Source organism: Oryctolagus cuniculus, chromosome 5, assembly GCF_964237555.1.
Source record: "Oryctolagus cuniculus chromosome 5, mOryCun1.1, whole genome shotgun sequence".
Classification (NCBI taxonomy): domain Eukaryota; kingdom Metazoa; phylum Chordata; class Mammalia; order Lagomorpha; family Leporidae; genus Oryctolagus; species Oryctolagus cuniculus.
In genome coordinates this window covers 41,516,024-41,537,153 of record NC_091436.1, presented here as the reverse complement: position 1 = coordinate 41,537,153, position 21,130 = coordinate 41,516,024, and the positions used below count along the sequence as shown (strand labels likewise).

General features: G+C 38.8%; 1 protein-coding gene and 1 pseudogene across 1 annotated transcript in view; one reads left to right on the top strand and one right to left on the bottom strand.

The window, feature by feature from the left end:
• THEMIS (thymocyte selection associated) overlaps positions 1-2,380 on the bottom strand; it is a 210,914-nt gene extending 208,534 nt beyond the window's left edge. The window contains exon 1 of the mRNA XM_008263480.4: positions 2,085-2,380. Coding sequence (XP_008261702.3) covers positions 2,085-2,175 — 91 coding nt within the window. The 5' untranslated portion in view covers positions 2,176-2,380. The remainder of the gene's footprint in view (positions 1-2,084) is intronic.
• Positions 2,381-2,459: 79 nt separating this feature from the next.
• Positions 2,460-19,981, top strand: LOC138849856 (high mobility group protein B1-like; annotated as a pseudogene).
• The last annotated feature ends 1,149 nt before the right edge of the window (positions 19,982-21,130 follow it).

Sequence of the window (21,130 nt, the reverse complement as noted above, 5' to 3'; positions counted from 1 at the left end):
CTTTGCAAAAATATAAAAATGAGAATAGGAGAGAGAGATGCAAGAAGGGTGGGAGTGCAGGTGAGAGGAAGGGTAGGGAGGGAGGAATTACTATGTTCTTAAATTTGTACATATGAAATGCATGAAATTTGTATTCCCTAAATAAAAATTTTTAAAGCCTTTGTAACCTAGGCATGAAGAAAGACTTTTGACACAAAGCCTCCAATGCACAAAGCATGAGTTAAGAAAAGATTTGGAGCTGCTTTAGAAACAGAGACACTTATAATACAGTATTGGGACAAAATTCGATCTGATTTTAAATAATCAATTTACAATTGAATTAAACAAATTCCTATACTGAGTTGTAATAGCCTGTGTCAATCCACTGCCTGCAGGGCATATGAAGTTGAAGCAGGGTGTGGGGAGAGTAATGTAAGGATTGTTCGTGCCTATGCATACGACCCAAAGATGACATGTCCATCCTTCTTTTATTTCATCATTTAATAGACACACTTTGACTCATAATTGGATTATATCTGGATAAGCTGATTGTTATATTGAAAACACAGTTACATCAAAAATGTACTTAATACATCCAATATAACATCATAGCTAAGCTTTCCCCACCCTAAATGTGCTCAGAATTTTGAACTGCCTACAGTGATATAAAATTATTGAACACAAAATTTACTTTATAATAAAATGTTAAAATCTCAGGTTATTGAATGTTATATTGAGAGTGTAAAAACAGAACAGTTGTATGAGTATGCTTTTGTACCATTGTGCAGGAAAATCAAGTCAAGCCTTGTAAGTTGAACCATGTTGATTAAGAGAATGTGTGTACATTCTTCTATCAATGAACAGGAAAATAAAAATAATGCTTTATTTTCCAAGATTAGACCTGAAACTCTTGCTTCAATTTCTTATGACTAGAAAGCTATATAAGGAAGTTTCCAAATATTCATGGCAAAGTGAAATTAAAATAATGTGCATTTTCTGTTAATTTTTGAAACCCTCTTATGTTTATCTAGAAAACGAATCATTGTTTTGCATAGCTAAAACTAACCTCATAAACACTCTCAAAAATTATTTGGATATTTTAATAATTATGTGAATTAACATACTGTAGTAAGTTACACCAAAACTCAGTCGTTTTTTATTCCATAATTATCAGTGGACTCTGATTTTCAGCAAAGATTTTGAAAAATAACCTTGTGATTCATAGAGATTAATTTCTATACCTTCAAATAAAAATTATCATTATTTAAGGAATTAAGAGTTAGGCCACTACAGAAAGCGAGAAAGAAATGTTGATACCAGCAATAGAAGTACTTAAGAGTTTGAAGAACATTTACTTCTACACTCTGTGCTTTTATTTCTCTTTCAATTATAAATGTGAGAAGTTTATTTCTCATAGTTCTGGAAGTTAGGAAGCCCAAGATCAAGGAGCCATACCTAGTGAGGGCTTTCTTGCTGTGGCATAAAATGGTGGAAGGGCAGCAAACATTTGAGGCAGAGCGCGGGCAAGAACTGTCACTCAAGAGAAACTTTTAAAACTAAGACTTGAGGATAAGCAATCCACTCCCATGATAATAACATTAATCTGTTCATTAGGGCAGGGTCCTTGTGACCCAAGTCCTCGTGACCTAATCATCTCTTTAAAAAATCTCACTTAAGTGCGTGTGAGAAAAGAATATATTATTATGTAGAGAATATACTTCAATGAAGACATATTTTAAAATATCTACATATCAAATAATACGGTATCCATGCATTTTTATGTGTTACAAACATAATTATTGATAACTTTAAACTTTTCACTATGGGTTACAGTGAATTTCAAAGAAAGCTCAACCTTGATTTGCCATCATGTGAAAACCACTGAAAGCCTACAAAAAGTTTAAGATGTGCTCAATCCCTTCTCCCTTCCCACCTGGAGTCCTCTCTAGGGTCTCCCTTCTCTAACACTTTTGAGCCTTGACCATTCATCAGTTAATTACCTTTTCCCTTTCTGCTATGGAACTCATACTCTTTACCAGAATTCCCCCCACAAATTCCCACTTAGAAGTACTTTCTAGCCAGGCAAGGAATTAGAGAGTGCTTACCTTCAAAATAGATGCCTGACTGGATTTCTAGGACTCTGGGGAGGGTCCTGAGATCAAGGGAGTGGATGAATTCTTCCAGAGATAAGGCCATCGCTCTGCCTTGGGTTGGTGCGGACCTGGACTTGAAGAAATCTACAGCTTCGGGGTGTCACTTGCCTGCAGCGTCAGCCCTTGCTCATCATTCCTCCCCCAGGCATGCAGGGAACATCACACCAGAGCCTGTGGGTTCTAAGTGGGGACAGTAGGAAAGAGGGAGGAGACAGGAGACCGTGTTACAGCTCTTTTGTTCTTATTGTGGCTTCCTATCCTCCTGACACCCAAGTAGAACAGGATGGGGGTGGGGTAAATGCGTTGAACAGACACTGCCAAAAAAGCATGAGAACAGTTACTAGCCGCTGTGTTGCTGTCCAGGTGTGTATCTATAGCAATGGCAAACCCACGTTTGGAGTTGCTTATGGCTTATCCATCAGAAAAGAACAGGAAAGTAGTACCGAAATCTAAACTTAAAAACGGCACCACATTAATTCATTATTTCTCTAGCTCATTTGTAAAGTGTGGCTTTGGGCCTTATTTGCATACTGTCAGTGGTTTTATATTAAATTTGGTTGTGAAAGTGCTTTGTGTCAGCTCTTTTCAGAAATCTGATACTCTGGAGAGAGTACTGAAACCATTTTTAATTCTTCCGCATTAGAATTTTGCTGAATCTTAAAGGAAGGTTGGGGGCAGGGCAGGGGATACAATGAGCAAAGTGATATACTACATTAAAATTGTAAGGCAATATGAATTTTAGAATCTCCACATTATAGTGGAAAGTGCTCCAGTCACTTGTTAGAAAACCTGTTTCCTGGATTTAGCTCTACTTTTGATTTATAGACTGACTTGGTCCTTGCCTTCTCTGATCCTCATTTGCCTCATTCACTACCTGTAGAAAAAGTACAAGGAGTCAAATGAATTGTGTAACTAATTCCAAGTCCAAAATTAAATAATTCTGATCCTATAGCCCAAATTTAGGGAGAAAAAAATGCCCAACTTCAAAGGCAGAGAGGAAACCTCATGAAAACCAATCTCTTAAAAATTCTCCCGACTTGGGGCTGGTGTTATTGTATGCTCAGTTAAGCTGCCACTCACATCGCTGGCATCCCATATCAGAGCACCCATTCAAGTCCTGGTTACTCCACTTATAATCCAGCTTCCTGCTAATGTCCTTTGGAAGGCAAAGATGGCCCAGTCACCCTTGTATGAGATCCAGATGGAGTTCCTGGCTTCTGGTTTTGGCTTGGCCCAGAGTTTATAGTTGTAGCCATTTGTGGAGTAAACTAGCAGACACAAACTTCTCTCTCTCTCTCTCTCTATCTCTCTCTCTCTTTCTCTCAATCTGTCACTCTGCCTTTCAATAAATAAATAAATCTTTAAAAAATTATCTCCCTCTATGTTCTCTGTGTCTAACTAAAAGAAACAGTATGTTAGAGCTACAGTGCACAATTCAAAATGATATTTTCTGTTTTTAAGGAAAATTGATTGGTATAGATACAGCGGAAAGGTGCCAGGAAGCTGCATGTTCTCCTTATAAATTAGACTCCAGACTACCTATTTGGTGTAGCCCTAGACTGCAGAATAAATAGGTAAAGAGAGTCAGGGTCATCCCAGCTTGGTCATATTCTGCATGGAGGTGACTAGGAATAAAAATATAGCCTTGTTTTTATAAAGTGCTTATAAAACTCTTTCAATTCTTTATAATAATATTTTACATTTATAATATTCTGCTAGAATTTATTTCTTTCTTATCAAAACTAGAATTTATGCCCGGTTACATCAACAGATTTTCCCACAATAACTCTACTTGCAACATTTTTTGTATCAAAATCTCCCAAACCTGGGAAGTCCACTCCCCAAGCTTAGGTTCTTCAATCAACTACAAAAGTTACTTATAGTTGGCCGGCGCCACGACTCACTAGGCTAATCCTCCACCTGGCGGCGCCGGCACACCAGGTTCTAGTCCCGGTCAGGGCGCCGGATTCTGTCCCGGTTGCCCCTCTTCCAGGCCAGCTCTCTGCTGTGGCCCGGGAATACAGTGGAGGATGGCCCAAGTACTTGGGCCCTGCACCCATGGGAGACCAGGATAAGTACCTGGCTCCTGCCATCGGATCAGCACGGTGCGCCGGCCGCAGCACGCCGGCCGCGGCAGCCATTAGAGGGTGAACCAACGGCCAAAAAAAGGAAGACCTTTCTCTCTGTCTCTCTCTCTCACTGTCCACTCTGCCTGTCCAAAAAAAAAAAAAAAAAAAAAAAAAAAGTTACTTATAGCCTAACAGCATATTTCACATAGTAGATTATATGACAAGGACTGCTGCAGGCTGCTACTTAGACATCATATGTCCAGGGTCTGGCTCTGTGGTATAACGGGTAAAGCCACCACCTGCAGCACAGGCATCCTATATGGGCACCAGTTGGAGTTCCAGCTGCTCCTCTTCCGATTCAGCTCTCTGGTATGGCTTGGGAAAGTGTGTGGGCTCCTGCACCAGCATGGGAGCCCCGAAAGAAGCTCCTGGCTCCTTGCCCTGGGCTTCGATTCGGCACAGTTCCAGCCTTTGCGGCCAGTTGAGGAGTGAATCAGAAGTTGGAAGACCTCTCTCTCTCTGCCTCTCCTTCTCTCTGTAACTCTGACTTTCAAATAAAAATAAATAAATCTTTAAAAAGAAATCATATGTCCAGAGGCTGGAGTTCTGGCACAGCAGATTAAGCCATCACCTGGGATGCCGGCATCCTATTTGAGTACCAGTTCAATTTCCACTGCTCTACTTTTCATCCAGCTCCATGCTGATGTACCTGGGAAGGCAACAAAAGATGGCCCAAGTATTTATGTCCCTGCTATCTACTTGGGAGACCTAGAAGTAGTTACAGGCTCCTGGCTTCGGCCCATCCCAGCCCTGGCCACTGCAGCCATTTGGGAAATGAACCAATAGATGGAAGATCTCTTCCTCTCTCCCTCTTTCTCTGACCCTGCCTTTCAAATAAATAAAATATTTATTTAAAAGTCAAACATCCATTAGATACAGCAAATTCTAGTTAATATCTAGTCCATGCTGATTTCACTATTCTTTTAAATTCCAGGTGAATTTTTATCCTGTTAGGCAAAGCATCCATTTCACAAAATCAACAGTCTCTTACAATTTCCCATGCTACCCCTGATCTATTCTAACATGTGGTCCTCCCTCTCTGTTATAGCCTGCTTCTCTTGTTAGCCCAGTCTTAGTTAAAAACAATACCATTAACATTGTTACCCAAGCCAGGAGGCTTAGCTTCATATCAGGTGCTGTCTTTCCTCCACCATCCAAAGACCTCAAAGCCCTCTAGATGGAAATTCTCAACTGCACTCACTCTGTCCTTGATCTGAGTCCCCACTGCCACTACTTTAGTCCTGATCATGATCAATTCTGACACTACAGGTAAAGAAATCTTGCTATGAAAAGCCATGAAAAAAGTAAGAAACAATGTTGAAGAGACACTTGAACAACCAGGTAGTAAAATGAATTATTAAAACTTCAATCATTAAAATATCAGATTATGGGTACATCAGTCATGTTAACAAGAGTTCTGAATCAATTAGACCACATGCAATGATTTACTGTAGAAAAAGATGAAGTTGAAAAGCAGTAAGGAAGGTTTTATTCAGAAAATGGTTGTTAAATAATTGAAAACAAGTTAATTCCCTCACAGTATCTGCAAAAAATTAGGGTAATTTTGAAATTAAATTTACAAAAAACATACAACAGGGGGAAAATAAGAAAATGTATGGAAGAGGGTAAGGAAAGAACTATTTATAAGCATTAACTGAAGTCTCAGGGAACAAGACTAAAAATATTACAATTTTTGAACTCTTTACTTGGTATAAGGTTAATCGTATGTATATAAAGTTAATTGAAAATAAATCTTAGTAAAAAATAAGAATGGGAAGAGGAGAGGAATGAGAAAGAAGGGTGGGAGTGCAGGTGGAAGGGAGGGTAGGCTGAGAAGGATCACCATGTTTCTAAATTTGTATTTATGAAGTGTATGAAGTCTGCATACTGTAAATTTAAAAAACTGAAAAAAAATTTAAAAATAAGTTTGGCAACAAACATATGAGATATTTCTATAAATAAATAATTAATATCTTAAATGTGTAAGAGCACTTATTTACCAATATGCAAAACAAAACATTCGAGGACTTCTGGCTATGAATTTGTATGTGACCAACTCTCATACTAGAGACAACTAGAACAGCTCATTGATTTTTGTAAAAAGCTGGTTAAGAGAAGGAGAACTGCTGTGGCACTTGGGACATGAGAAGCCAAAATTCTGGAAACCAGAGCCATGCCTTCAGAGGAACCCAATGTTCTCCACTTCTTTTCCAGAGAGGCATTTGTAGATTAGTAACTGGTACCAAGAAAGAGACTGAAAAGCGAGCAAAAACTGATCAGTAAGGAAGAAAGAAGCTGAGATGAGTTTACAGCATTTTCACATAGCTGGAAATTACTTCTTAGGGCTAGTAAGGCACCTAGGAAAACTCAGAAATGTGTTGTTCAGCACCACATTGTCCCTTATACTTTTGCTTACTCCAGAGTAGTACAGAATTGATGGTATGAGACACGAATTAAAAGTTTCTGGTACAAAATGGAAGAAGCCATACAGTGCTTTGTTCAGCATCTTATGAAGCCAGAAAAAAGTTTGCCAATGAGGAGGGCCGAGCTCCAGCAAAATGTCTACGAGCTCAGCTCGTGCCCCTGAAGACTGCTCCCTAAAGGAAGTAGCTGATTTCCAACAGAATAAGCTTTATACAAACTGAAGCCAAGACAAAAATTGGCTCAATTCCTCATTGGATCAAGGTGATCTGCTAGTATTATAGCTGAATGAGAAGAGAAGAAGTAAATCCTTCTCTTTAGAACAAGTGGACAGAACTTTTAGAATTTTTTAAAACACGATGTCTAGGAATTCAATGAAGAAAGAATGGGAATACCAGAAACAGGACAAAGGGTGCAGGGGCAGGGAAGAGGGTGATCATGGACACAAACCCAATGGGTAATTCAGCTACTGGATTTGTCAGTTATGTAATCTAAAATAATTTTGATGATTATGTTCAAAACTAGGCTACATGAAGGAGAATTTCAGAGAGAACTGCCATCTATAGAAAGCATCAAGTGAAAATTTTAGAGTTGAAAAATACAATAGATGAAATTAAGAATTCAATAGTTGTGTTGAATAGCACCTAGAACACAGAGTGAGAATTGTGGATCTAGAAGTGCGAGAGCAGAAAATATCTGCTCTACACATAGATATTTAAAAGGCGGAACTTTAAGAAAGGAACATAAGGGACATTTCTGCTATAGTGAACTATCTTACATGTATACTGAGACATGACATGACATGACATGATAGGAGAAATAACAAGAGGAGATAATCCCAAAGATTTTCCACATCTGAAAAAGATGTCAATCCATAGATTCAAGAATTGACATGAACACCAGGATAAATGCAAAGAAAAGCATATAAAAGAACATAATATTAAAATGTAAAAGTAGAAGTCAAAAATAATATCTTAAATGCAACCTGAGGGGGGAAACCATCACCTTCGAAGGATCACCAGTAAGATTTCAGCTGGCTAACCAACAAAACACAAAAAATCATAATGTCCTTCCAGTTCATCCATGTTGCTTCAAAGGACAGAATTTCTTTCTTTTTATGGCTAATAACATTCATTGTGTATGTATACCACATTTTCTTTTACCATTCACCCATTGATGGACATTTAGTTTGATTCCAAATCTTAGCTATAATGAATAGTGCTGCAATAAATTATATTAAATAAAATAAGCCAGATATAGAAAGACGAATACCGTATGATCTCATTCACATGTGGAATCTAAATAAGCTGATCTCATAGAAGCACAGAGCTGAAGAATGGTTACCAGAGTCTGACTAGGTGTGGGTAAAGGGGAAGGGAAAAAGGAAGAGATTGGTCAACAGATACAGAGTGATCGTTAGAAAGAGCAATAGTTCTGGTGTTCCATTTCAACATTAGGTTGACAATGATTGACAATAATATATTGAATATTTCAAAACAGCTAGAAAAGAGAATTTTGGATGTTCTCACTACAAATAATAAATGTATGCTAAATACTTTTATTGGATTATCAATATGTATGTATCCAAACATCACACTGTAATTCAAAAGCATGTAAAATTATGCTTCAATTAAAAATTAAATTAAAATACATATAAAGCCAGAATATAATGGGATGGTACAATTAAAATGCTGAAGGCAAATAACCACTAACTGAAAATCTACATCCAGAGGGAAAAAAATCTACATATGTAAAGGCAAAACAAAGATATTTACTAAAAATACAAAAACTCAGTACGTTTATTACCAGTGGAACCACGCTGAAATAAATACTAAATATGATCTTCAGGCAAAAGTAAAATGACTCAGACATAAAATCAGAACTTCAGGAAACCATGAAGACAACGAATTTAATATATATTGACTGAACAGAACAATGCTTGTAGTTGTTTGTGGGGCTTAATACATTCATGTGAGCTATATAGTTCATGCAACACTGCAACATATAATGGTAATGCAGGACTCTAGCCTTCAAAGGAAGTTATAAGATCAAACATTAACACTAGACTGAGATAAGTAAGAATATATGTTGGGGCCGGCACTGTGGCATAGTGGGTAAAGTCACCACGTACAGTGTCTGCATCCCTTATGGGAGCCAGTTTGAATCCCGGCTGCTCCACTTCCAGTTCAGCTCTCTGCTATAGGCTGGGAAGGCAGTGGGTCCCTGTACGCATGAGGGAGACCCAAAGAAGTCCTGACTCCTGGCTTCAGATCTGCTCAGCTTTGAAGTGAACCAGCAGATGAAAGACCTCTCTCCCTCACTCTGCCTCTCTGTAACTTTGCCTTTCAAATAAATAAATAAATCTTTTAAAAAAGAAGAATATATGTTGTAATTTCTAGGAAAATTATTAAAAGATTAAATGAAATAATAAAATTAATTTATTAACCACAAAACAGGCAGTGAAAGTAAGTTAAAGAATTCCCAAATAGCAAATAGTAAACTAGTAGACATAAACGCAGTTATATTATTATGTGATTTAACTTAAATATACAAACATTAATTTAAAAGTCCAAATAATAAAAGAGATGTTTTAAAATATATATTTGTTGCTTAAAAATAGATGTTTTTGAAAGTTCACAAGAAGTCTAAATTTGAAATAATGGGAAAAGATCTACAATGAAACATTAAATATAACAAAGCTCTTGAAATAATACAAATATCAAATAAAGTGTTCAAAAGCAAGAAGCGTTATTAGAGAAAACAGGGTGATTTAACAATGAAACAGTGATCAATACTCATGAAGAAAATTTTGCAGCTGCAAACAGCATAGCTTCAAAATAGCTAAGGAAAAACTAAACAAATGAAGAGAATCTACCATCACAGTAAGACATTGACACACTCGCTCAGCTGTTGGCAAAACAAGCAAATATTTAATTCATAAAATCCATACTGCTGAGGATGCAGGATTTAGTCACATAGATTGTAGCTGGTATGATCTGACTTAAAACAATTTGGTCTCACAATTTCATATTTAGACATAATCAGATATACACAAAGATTTATTTATATCAGTTGTAGCATTGATTACTTTAATGGCCAAAAGAGAAAACAGAAAAAAACTGTTCCATATTGTTCCATCAATTCAATCATGCTTGGAAAGTTCTTGCTGAAAAAAATCTTGTTAACACATTGGGCTTCCTCCTCAAGACTTCTACCACAAACATCTCATACAATTTCTCCTCAATACTTCTCAATACCTCCACCAAGGAGCAGAAATGGATGTGCCCATCAAACAGTGCATCAAGCAGTGGTGGATTATTGTTGAAGTCATCATTGCCAATGATTTCTACCCTGGGATGCATTTTTGGAAGAAAAAAATTAAAAGGGAACGCTTAAAACAAACTTTACACCAGGAGCCAGCTCCTTTGCTAAGTTCTCTGAAACTGCTTTCCTAAAAACTGAGTAAAACTGACTGAATTTCTTCAATCATCTCAGAGAACTAAATTACAAGTGGCAAGTGTTAGAACCAATATTATACTATCTGAATATGATAGAATAATCCTTTGAGTAAAGAATAAAATTTACAGATCATTCTAACTGATATCTAAATTGTTGTATTTTTTGAAACCTTCTCTCATTCTTTAATTCTAGAGAAGCAAAAATTAGCCTTGCCTGGAAAGCATATTCATCTCCTGACTTCAGCTTAATAAAAGCATGGCAATTATTGGTTCAAGCCATAGAAGGTTTATGAAGCACTTCTAGCTACAGACTAAGCTGGTTCTGGGGAATGATACAACATCACCACGGCATCAGGTTCAGATTGCTTCTGTGTGGGTTGCATTTCAGGGAGATCGTGCCCCTGTGGTGATTCCTGGTAGCTGAAGAAGTATCCTCACAGATTCAGTGCAAGGGCAGAGACTACCTTCTCCTGGTTATACCAAGGAAAGTCCCAGGATAATCTCTCATTGGTCCAACTTAAACCACATGTCCAAGTCTCACCCAATCACTATCTCCAAGGAAATGCTCATGTCTAGGGTCAGGCTCATGTGTTCTACTTTGGCTTTTTTTAAACAGTTGCCTCAGTGGAATTACAAAAACAGAGTTAGGAGAAGAGAGGTCTCAAAGGAAAATTAGTAAGCTATAACCCCTCAAGAAAGAATCAGTATTTGATAAGGAAAATTATAGTGTACCTACTATAACTCTTGCCAGTTAAAACTTTATCACCATGCTTGTCTGTCTCCAAATGTATGTATAATAATTTATGATAATGAATATGGGATGAGCATTTCACCTAATGGTTAAGATGACAGTGTCCCACATAGGAGTAGCTGGGTTTGATTCTCAATTCCTGACTCCAGACTCCTGCTAAGGCAGACTCTGATTGAAAGTGATGGGGGTTCTTGTCACTGGATCCTGCCACCCACTTCAGAGGCTTGGATTGTGTTCCCAGCTACTGGCTGTGGTGCCAGCTCAGCCCTGGTTACCTCGGGGTTTGGGGAGTGAGACCTTTCTCTTTCTCTATCTCCTCTTTCTGCCTCTGTCTCTCAAATAAATAAGTAATATTGAAAAAGAATGAACATGAGACATTTAAGAATCCAAAAGGAGGCCAGCGCCGCAGCTCACTAGGCTAATCCTCCACCTGCGGCGCCAGCACCCCGGGCTCTAGTCCCAGTCAGGGTACCGGATTCTGTCCCGGTTGCTCCTCTTCCAGGCCAGCTCTCTGTTGTGGCCCAGGAGTGCAGTGGAGTTGGCCCAAGTCCCTGGGCCCTGCACCTGCATGGGAGACCAGGAGAAGCACCTAGCTCCTGGCTTCGGATCAGCACAGTGCGCCGGCCACAGCGCGCCAGCCGCAGCAGCCATTGGAGGGTGAACCAACGGAAGGAAGAGCTTTCTCTCTGTCTCTCTCTCTCTCACACTGTCCACTCTGCCTGTCAAAAAAAAAAAAAATCCAAAAGGAAATACATGCTTGTTGTAAAATGACTTATTCATCTTGGCAAAATTCAACATAGTTGCAAACAAGAGTATTTCATAAAGTTTGTGGGAAAATCAAATTAAAAGATGTTTATTTTTGGGGGCCAGCACCATGGCTCATTTGGTTAATCCTCAGCCTCTGGCGCTGGCATCCCATATGTGCGCCGGATTCTGTCCCGGCTGCTCCTCTTCTAGTCCAGCTCTCTGCTGTGGCCAAGGAAGGCAGTGGAGGATGGCCCAAGTGCTTGGGCGCCTGCACCCGCATGGGAGACCAGGAGAAAGCACCTGGCTCCTGGCTTCGGATTGGCCCAGCGCTGGCTGTGGCAGCCATTTTGGGGAGTGAACCAATGGAAGGAAGACCTTTCTCTCTGTCTCTCTCTCTCTTTCACTGTCTATAACTCTACCTGTCAAATAACTTTAAAAAAAGATGTTTAATTTGATGAAAAAAACCTGAAATTCATAATTTTTTCATAATTTGCATTAGATCTTTTGGAGGACCCCAAATCCTTAAAAGGGATGCTAAATCAAAACTTTTCACCATCCCCAGTGACTCTCTATGTATCTCACAACCCATGAGTTTGCTCATTTATCATCTTATTTTTAAAGACACTCCTGCTTCCCTAAATTGCTTTTAGTCTCCCTTTGAATGAAACTCTATACAGGATTCATGTTTGTTCCTGAGTAGGTTTATTTTTCTGATCAACTTCTTTTCTAACAATGGAACCCTTCCTCCAACAACTGTTGTCTTAATGGCACTGGGAACATAAATCAATCTTGAGATCTCCTTTTCAGAGACCACACACAGAAATTCAGCCACAACACAATGTGCAGGTTCACTACAGAGATGAGTGAACTTGCCTATTTTATGAGAACACATTGAAGACACGGCCAACTCAAAAACAGTAAGAATCAGGAAGGGGCTTCCCTAGGAAGAGTGTTCCTGGGGTTAATCTTTTTGTTGTTGTTGTTCTTGGTAATTTTTATTAATCTGTTTCAGATGCATAGAGACAGAAAGGAATACTCTTACCCACTGGTGCACTCCTAAAATGTGTGCAAAAGCCCCATCTTGAGCCAAAGCCAGAAGCCAAGAACCCAGTTAATTCAGGCCTCCCACAAGCGTAGCAGGAACCCAACCTTTGAAACATCACTGCTGCCCCCCAGGATCCATCTGCATCAGTGACAAGCTGGAGTGAGGAACGGAACCAGATATTGAATATACATTTACTCCAACGAGGGATGAAAGCATCCTAACTAGTGTCTAAATCTCTTGGACAAACACCCACCCACAAAAGTTGATCTTACAGTTTATCAAGCAGTTAAATAGATAAGCCTGCCCACCTTGTAGACACTTGATTTAGATGGCTAGGTCTGTATGTTTTATCATGTGTTGAGCTCTGCCTATTACTGGATGCATCACAACAGAACAGGTTGAAATGTTCCTCTTGGGACAGGCATGTGGCACAGTGATTAAGCCACGTCTTGAGCCTCCACATGCCATATCAGCGTGTCTTGTGCGAGTTCTGGCTGCTCTGCTTCCAATCCAGCTTCCCACTGATGGCACCCAAGGAGGCAGCAGATCATGGCCCAGGTACTTGGGTCCCTGTCCCTGATGTAGAAGACTCAGACTGAGTTCTGGCTCCTGGCCTTGGCTTGATCTGGCCCTGACTGTTGTAGGCATTTGGTGTAAAGAACGATTCTCTTCTCTCTCTCTTTTTCTTCCCCCACCCTATCTTTCCTTTTGTTTCAAATAAAAATAAAAATAAAAACAAACGTGTATCTGGCAAAGCAGAATACAGAACAATGTGAATCCTCATGTTAACATATTTAGCTTGCCCTGACACTTTCCCTCGCAGAAGGACTCAAACCTTCCTCAGAACCATAATGACTTATCGAAAACAATGTCCCTTCACTCTAATTTCTCTCTCCCAAAGCTTGAGTCTCTGTGATAAAACTGATATTTTCCTCTTATTTTCATAAAGAATTTTAAAAGTTTAATTGCAAAATGCCTTTAGAATGGAGATTCCCAGTTTAACAATTCTTATGTCTTTCTTACATATTTGTTTATCTTATACTGGAAAAAAAGTCAAGGATGTCATTTGCATTTCAGTGTGACATATCTTTTTTTTTTAACTTTTATTTAATGAATATAAATTTCCAAAGTACAGCTTATGGATTATAATGGCTTCCCCCCATAACTTCCCTCCCACCCGCAAACCCTTCCATCCACATCAAGATTCATTTTCAATTCTCTTCATATACAGAAGATCAGTTTGCATATATTAAGTAAAGATTTCAACAGTTTGCACCCACATAGAAACACAAAGTGAAAAATACTGTTTCAGTACTAGTTATAGCATTAAATCACAATGTACAGCACATTAAGGACAGAGATCCTACATGAGGAGTAAGTGCACAGTGACTCCTGTTGTTGACTTAGCAAATTGACACTCTTGTTTATGGCGTCAGTAATCACCCTGGGCTCTTGTCATGAGTTTCCAAGGCTATGGAGGCCTTTTGAGTTCACCGACTCTGATCATATTTAGACAAGGTCGTAGTCAGAGTGGAAGTTCTCTCCTCCCTTAGAGAAAGGTACCTCCTTCTTTGATGACCTGTTCTTTTCACTGGGATCTCACTCACAGAGATCTTTCATTTAGTTGTTGTTTTGTGGTGGTGTTTTTTTTTTTTTTTTTTTTTTTTTTTTTTTGCCAGAGTGTCTTGGCTTTCCTTGCCTGAAATACTCTCATGGGCTTTTCAGCCGGATCCGCACGCCTTAAGGGCTGAATCTGAGGCCAGAGTGCTGTTTAGGACATCTGCCATTCTATGTGTCTGCCGTGTATCTCGCTTCCTATGTCATTTGCATTTCAGTGTGACATTTCTTAAGACAAATCATTCAGCTCTAAGCATTACCAAAAATAGACTTCAGAATTTTAAAAATGATTTCCTATTGCAAACCAAACACTGATATGTCACCAAGCCCTTAAAAATTCAGAATTTCCTTTTATTCAGAGCTAAAAATAAAATAAGTACAAAATGTATTATAAAAATAAAATTTTTAAATGTATAATAAATATAAACTATTTCATTAGGTGAATTCAGCTGATGATATCTCTGTCTACCTAAGTCTGTTTATTAGGCCTTAGAACATTTGCTTAACCTGACAAATATATATATGAAACGGTTGATTGCAAGCGATTTTTCTCCAGCTGATGCCACCCAACTGAGTCAGACAGGGAGGTAGCTATCCGGTAACCAAAGCTCTGTACTATTAACAGCATTAATTAATATTCAACTGTGTATGTTAAATTAGTTATGGGGAAAATGATAGAGTTAGCAACAACCCCACACACAGGAGAGTGGTAAATCAGGGAGACTTGGAAGAAACTCCTGGCTCCTGGCTTCAGATTGGCCCAGCTTGGCTGTTACTACCTCTGGGAAAGTGAACCAATGGATGGAAGATCACGCTCTCACTCACTCTCTCTCTTTCTCCCTCCCTCTCTAACTCTGCCTCTCAAATACATAAATAAATAAATATTTTTTCTTAAAAAGAAAAGTGTCCCTGATGTGGCTGGTGTTGTGATGCAACAAGTTAAGCTGCTGTCTACAATATTAGCACCCCATATAAGCACTGGTCCAAGCCCTGACTGCTCTGCTTCAGATTCTGTGCCCTGCTAACGTGTCTGGGAAAGCAGTGGATGATGGCCCAAGTATTTGGGCTGCTGACACCCACACAGGAAACCCAGATGGAGTTCTTGGCTTTGGTCTTTGTGGGCATTTGGAGAGTGAACCAGCAGATGGATAATCTCTTTCTTTCTCTCTCTCTCTCTCTCTCTCTCTCTCTCTCTATTTGTCTCTTTCCTCCTTCTCTCACTCTCTAACTCTGCCTTTCAAATAAATAAATCTTTTTAAAAAGTGTTCCTGTTTTATAATCTAAGCACAGGACAAACAATTTGTGCAAATTTTCAAAGTTGAAAAAGCCATAAATCCAATGGCGAGAAACCTGGATGAGGAATTATTTAAAAAAAAAAAAAAACTCAATCTATTGGGAAACTCCCCCTAAATAAAAATTTCAAAGAAATGGAAAGCAATATGGGAGATTTACAGATTTACTTCATAGAAAGGAATGAGTTTAGATTTCATTAGTTTCTAGGTGTATCCAATTTTCTTTTTTCCTTTTTTTTGGTATGCATGAAATAGCTAAAAATAAATGAAGTAAACAGCTTGCTATAGATGAAGTTTTTCACAAAGATTTATAGTCATAGTTCAAATTGTCATCTCAATGACTATGTTTTCCAATTAAACGTGGAGAATATTGCAGCAAACCTCATCATTTTGAGAGCGCATTGTTTTAGAAGATGTATTTATTTCATTTTTAGGAATCATGAATTTATTTGCAAGAGTTTTTTTTTAATCAGGGAAGAAAATTCTTGATATAAACAATCATAATCACATTTAATTTAATTTAATATTTCAATCCATTTCCCACATATTATTTCCATAATAAGATTCCAAATAGAGGAAGGTACTGGGGAACTCACTCTTACCATCACCTTGCCTTGGGGAAGACAATTAGAGTTCACATTTCAAGTGGAGTTGTTTAGTAGAGCTGCCATCATTTTTAAAACTGCTTCAACAATTACCAAATTTTAGAATAAGCTGTGGATTCATAGAAAAATTACAGATATAGTGCAGAAATTTCCTATATGCTCATGTCCATATTTATTTCCCTTATTTTAACACATCCATTACTGTGATGCATTTGTCACAACTTAGAGAAATCAATATTGAAATATTATTAACAAAAAGCTATGCCTTGGAGTTTAATTAATTATTTCCCAAATGGCCTTTTTCTTTTTGAGGATTCTATCCAGGGCACCCCATCACATTTAGTCATCAAGGCTCCCTAGGCTCCTCTACTCTGTGACAGCTGCTCAGACACTCCTTGTTTTTGATGACCTTGACAATATAAGGCCAGGTATTTGGAGAATGCCCTACAGTTTGGATTTGTCTGATGTTTCTAGTGGTTAGATTGGAGTTACCCCAGAGGCGAAGTGATATGCTCATTCCATCATTATCAGGAGTTTATGCTGTCAGCATGACTGATCACTGATGATGTTAACTTTGATTATGTGACTGCTGAGGTCTGAACAGAATTCAGGATTTACGTGTAACCCCCAAGGGGTCATGTATTACAAACCTGGTCCCCAGAATGGCAATGCGGGTGGCGAGGAAACTTAAGAAATGGGTCCTACTGTGTGTTAATAAGGTCCTGGAATGGGCACTGCTCCCAGAAGACGTTAATGCTGGTTTTTCTCATGGAGTGAGCTAGCTCTAGAAAGAGCAAGTTATTCTAAAACGAGCAAGGCCGCCCCACCCACTGTTCCCTGGCTTCCAGTCTCATTAGATGCACATTTCCACCATGGTAGGACCACTCACAATGAGGCTTTCACCAGAGCCAAACAGAAGGCAGTGCCATGCCCTTGGGCCTTTCAGAACTGGGAAGTAAACAAGCCTCTGTTTTATTAATTACCCAGATTTGGAGATTTTGTTACAGCAACAGCAAATGCACTAATGCACTGCCCAAGGTAGTGTTCGGCAGGTTTCTTCACAGTAGTGCTACTTTCCCCCTCTTTGTACCATTCTCTGTGGAAGCAAGTCATTCAGCACGCCCACACACAAGGGGAGAGAATTCACAATCCAGCTTCTTGAGGGAGGAGTATTTGCATAAATAGCTTGGAGCTCTGGTTGAGACATTTATCTTTTCTCCACCATTTGCTGTTTACATCAGCATAGGTTCATAGATATTTATTTTATACTTCAGGTTATAATCTAATATTGTCTTTTTATTTTGCACCTCAAATCATTCCAGTGTTGACCCTGTATACTCACATAGCCATAAATATTTTATATGCATCCATCTGCATTTATATTATAAACTAAAAATAAATTCATATTGATATCTCCTACTTTAGCCATTACTACATGCTTCATTCTAGCCTTCTTCCTTTCTTTGTTGCTAACCTTCCACTCTAGTGGTTCCCATCTCTACAATTCAATTTCAAATTTGTTTGGTACATGCATACACATACAGATATTCAGAGGTGCTAAAAAGAAAAAAAAATCATGTGAGAAACATCACCAAGGAGAGGTTTTTTGGCTTATTCTGGTCCCTTTTATCTTTATTCTATAGTTTTTTCAGTCATTTCCAAATATGCTTAGATCAGCACTTTTTGAAGAAGGACTACCTCCTTCAAAAGGATTATGTCATATACTCTAACGCAAGTGCTAGTCTGAACTCCATGCTGAGATTCCTTAGAAGAAATCATTTTTACAAGTGCTGTGTCATTGAGTAGTGAGATTCTTAATTCTAATTTCTACAATACATAAGATAGACCGAGAAGGATATGTGAATATTAAATTCAAAGTGAAGAATTATGTTCTGCTGTATGGAAATATTTAAATGAAGGTTAACAAATGAATGTGTATGAAATCTTAAAAACTGAAGATAGGACAAATCAAGTGGAATATAGATTACTACTACTTTGGAATACTGTACAGAGTGAAAAATGAGTGGTATACAAGTAGACACATGCAACATAAGAGCATTTCAAAAATAAGAATAAGAGATGTTGCAAAATAATACAGACAGCATGATTACATTTAGTAGCCAACTGGATTTCAATTTATATATAACATATATTATGATATATGAGATATATTAATGTAATTTCAATTAATATAGAAATATATGCATTTCTATGGTAGAGCCTGGACATAACTGTATGATCCCTATGAAATTTATTCAAATGTTGTTTGAAACAAAGTAACATTAATATACAATGTCAAGTACAATATTGTACATACATGATTTAATTATTAGAAGAGAAATCAGGTAGAAAGTTTGTCTTTATATATTATACTATCAGTTTACTAGAAAAGCTGCTACTTTTCTTGATATTGAATCACTTTTTAAATTAAATCCATATAACTTTTTATGTGCTTTATTTAAAAAAAAGATTTATTTATATTTATTTGAAAGTCAGAGTTACACAGAGAGAAGGAGAGGCAGAGAGAGAGAAAGGTCTTCCATCCAATGGTTCACTCCCCAATTGACCACAGTGGCCGGAGCTGTGCCGATCCAAAGCCGGGAGCCAGGAGCTTCTTCTGGGTTTCCCATGTGGGTGCAGGGGCCCAGGGACTTGCACCATCTTCTACTGCTTTCCCAAGCCTGAGCAGAGAGCTGGATCGGAAGAGGAGCAGCCGGGTCTCAAACTGGCGCCTGTATGGGATGCCAGCACTTCAGGCCAGGGCGTTAACGCCATGCGGCACAGCACCGGCCCCAAATCCATATAACTTTAATCTCATATATACTGAAGTCCCATTATAAAGTTCATTATTGATGGATCCCATCCTGGGGCTTATTAATAGGAAGTGTGTAGTTAAAAAAAAAACTTTTAAAGCTTTTGTTGGACTATTCAAAGATATTTATCATACATATCATTTCAGAAAATCATTGATAACAGATATAAGGAAAAAAAGATGGACAACCATTGCCATACATTGAGCTCCATAGAGACAGCACAGGGGCAAGTGAGAGCCAGACAGGCACCAGGTGACTCTGGGCCTCTCTGAGGAAAATAACTTGGAGATCCTAAGAAGCAAGAGGCACAATGTCATCGCATGCATTCTTTGTGTAAACTTGCTGAGCGGAACACAAGAAGCAGCACCCAGAAGCTCTGTTTACTTCTCAGTTTGCTAAGAAGTGTTCGGAGAGGGAGGTGGAAGACCATGTTTGCTAAAGAGAAGGGAAAATTTGAACATGGCAAAGGCAGACAAGGCTCGTTATGAAAAAGAATGAAAACCTGTATCCCTCCTGAAGGGGAGACAAAAAAAGTTCAAGGATCCCAACGCACCCAAGAGGCCTGCTTCAGCTCAGCCTTTTCCTTGTCGTGTTCTGAGTATCACCCAAAAATCAAGCAGCAGCCCGGCCTGCCCACTGGCCATGTCGTCAAGAACCTGGGAGCAACGTGGATTAACCCTGCTGCAGATGACAAGCAGTCCCAGGAAAAGAAGGCCGCTGAGCTAAAGGAAAAACACAAAAAGGGCATTGCCACATACCAAGCTACAGGAAAACCCGATGCAGCAAAGAGGGGAGTTGTCAAGGTCGAAAAAGCCAAAAAAAGAAGAGGAGAAGATAAAGAAGATGAAGATGAAGAAATGATGAAGAATAAGTTCCAGCACAGTTGTTTTCTCTTGTCTATAAAGCACTTAACTCCACTGTCCACAACTCATTCTTTTAAACAAAAAAAACAGAAATGTAAGGCTGTGTAAGTTCTGTTTTTAAACTGTAGTGTCCTTTTCTGTACAGATAAGACACTCCCACATGGGTCTTTGGATAGCCCTGTCTCGGTGGTATTTTAAATAGTACTAACCTTGCATGGTACAGTATGGGATTGTAAATTGGCATGGAAATTTAAAGGAGGTTCTTTTGGTGCACTGCACAACTGTATATGGGGACAGGAGATTTTTCATAATTTCAGACGAAAGCTTACCTGAAATAATTGTTGTTCTGTCTGTCTGTTAGGTAGGAAGTCAGTTATGAGCTTATGTGTGTGCGACATAAAGGCCTAAAGAGAAGACATCTATGTCCAGCATATGCTACATCTCAAAGTCATCCCCATGGTGTTTCAGGGGCAGCCCAGTATTCACATCCTGCCCTGCCCTGCCCCCTTCCACTTGATAACCTGCGGGGGAGGGGGGGGGTGATCCAACATGGGAAGTGAGATACTCAGCAGACTCATAGAATGGCAGATGTCCTAAATAGCACTCTGGCCTCAGAATCAGCCCTAAAGGCATTCGGAGCTGGCTGAAAAGCTCATGAGAGTATTTCAGGCATGGAAAGCCAAGACACTCTGGCAAAAGATCTCTGCGAGTGAGATCCCAGTGGAAAGAACAGGTCATCAAAGAAGGAGGTACCTTTCTCTGAAGGGAGGAGAGAACCTCCACTTTGACTATGACCTTGTCTAAACAAGATAAGAGTCGGAGAACTCAGAGGGCTTCCATAGCCTTGGAAACTCATGACTGGAGCATAGGGAGATTACTGATGCCATAGACAGGAGTGTCAATTGGTAAAGTCAACAACAGGAGTCACTGTGCACTTACTCCTCATGTAGGATCTCTATCCTTAATGTGCTGTGCATTGAGATTTAATGCTATAACGAGTACTCAAACAATATATTTCACTTTGTGTTTCTATGGGGGTGCAAACTGTTGAAATCCTTACTTAATGCATACTAAACTGATCCTCTGTAAAAAAAAAAAAAAAAAGAAATTATCAATTCCCAACTTGACTCTCACTGGGATTAAACATGACAATAGGTCTGCTCTGATTTCATCATCATTTAAAAAAAATCATCTATTATTTTTCACTTTATGTTTCTGTGTGGGAGCAAACTGTTGAAATCCATACTTAATGTATAC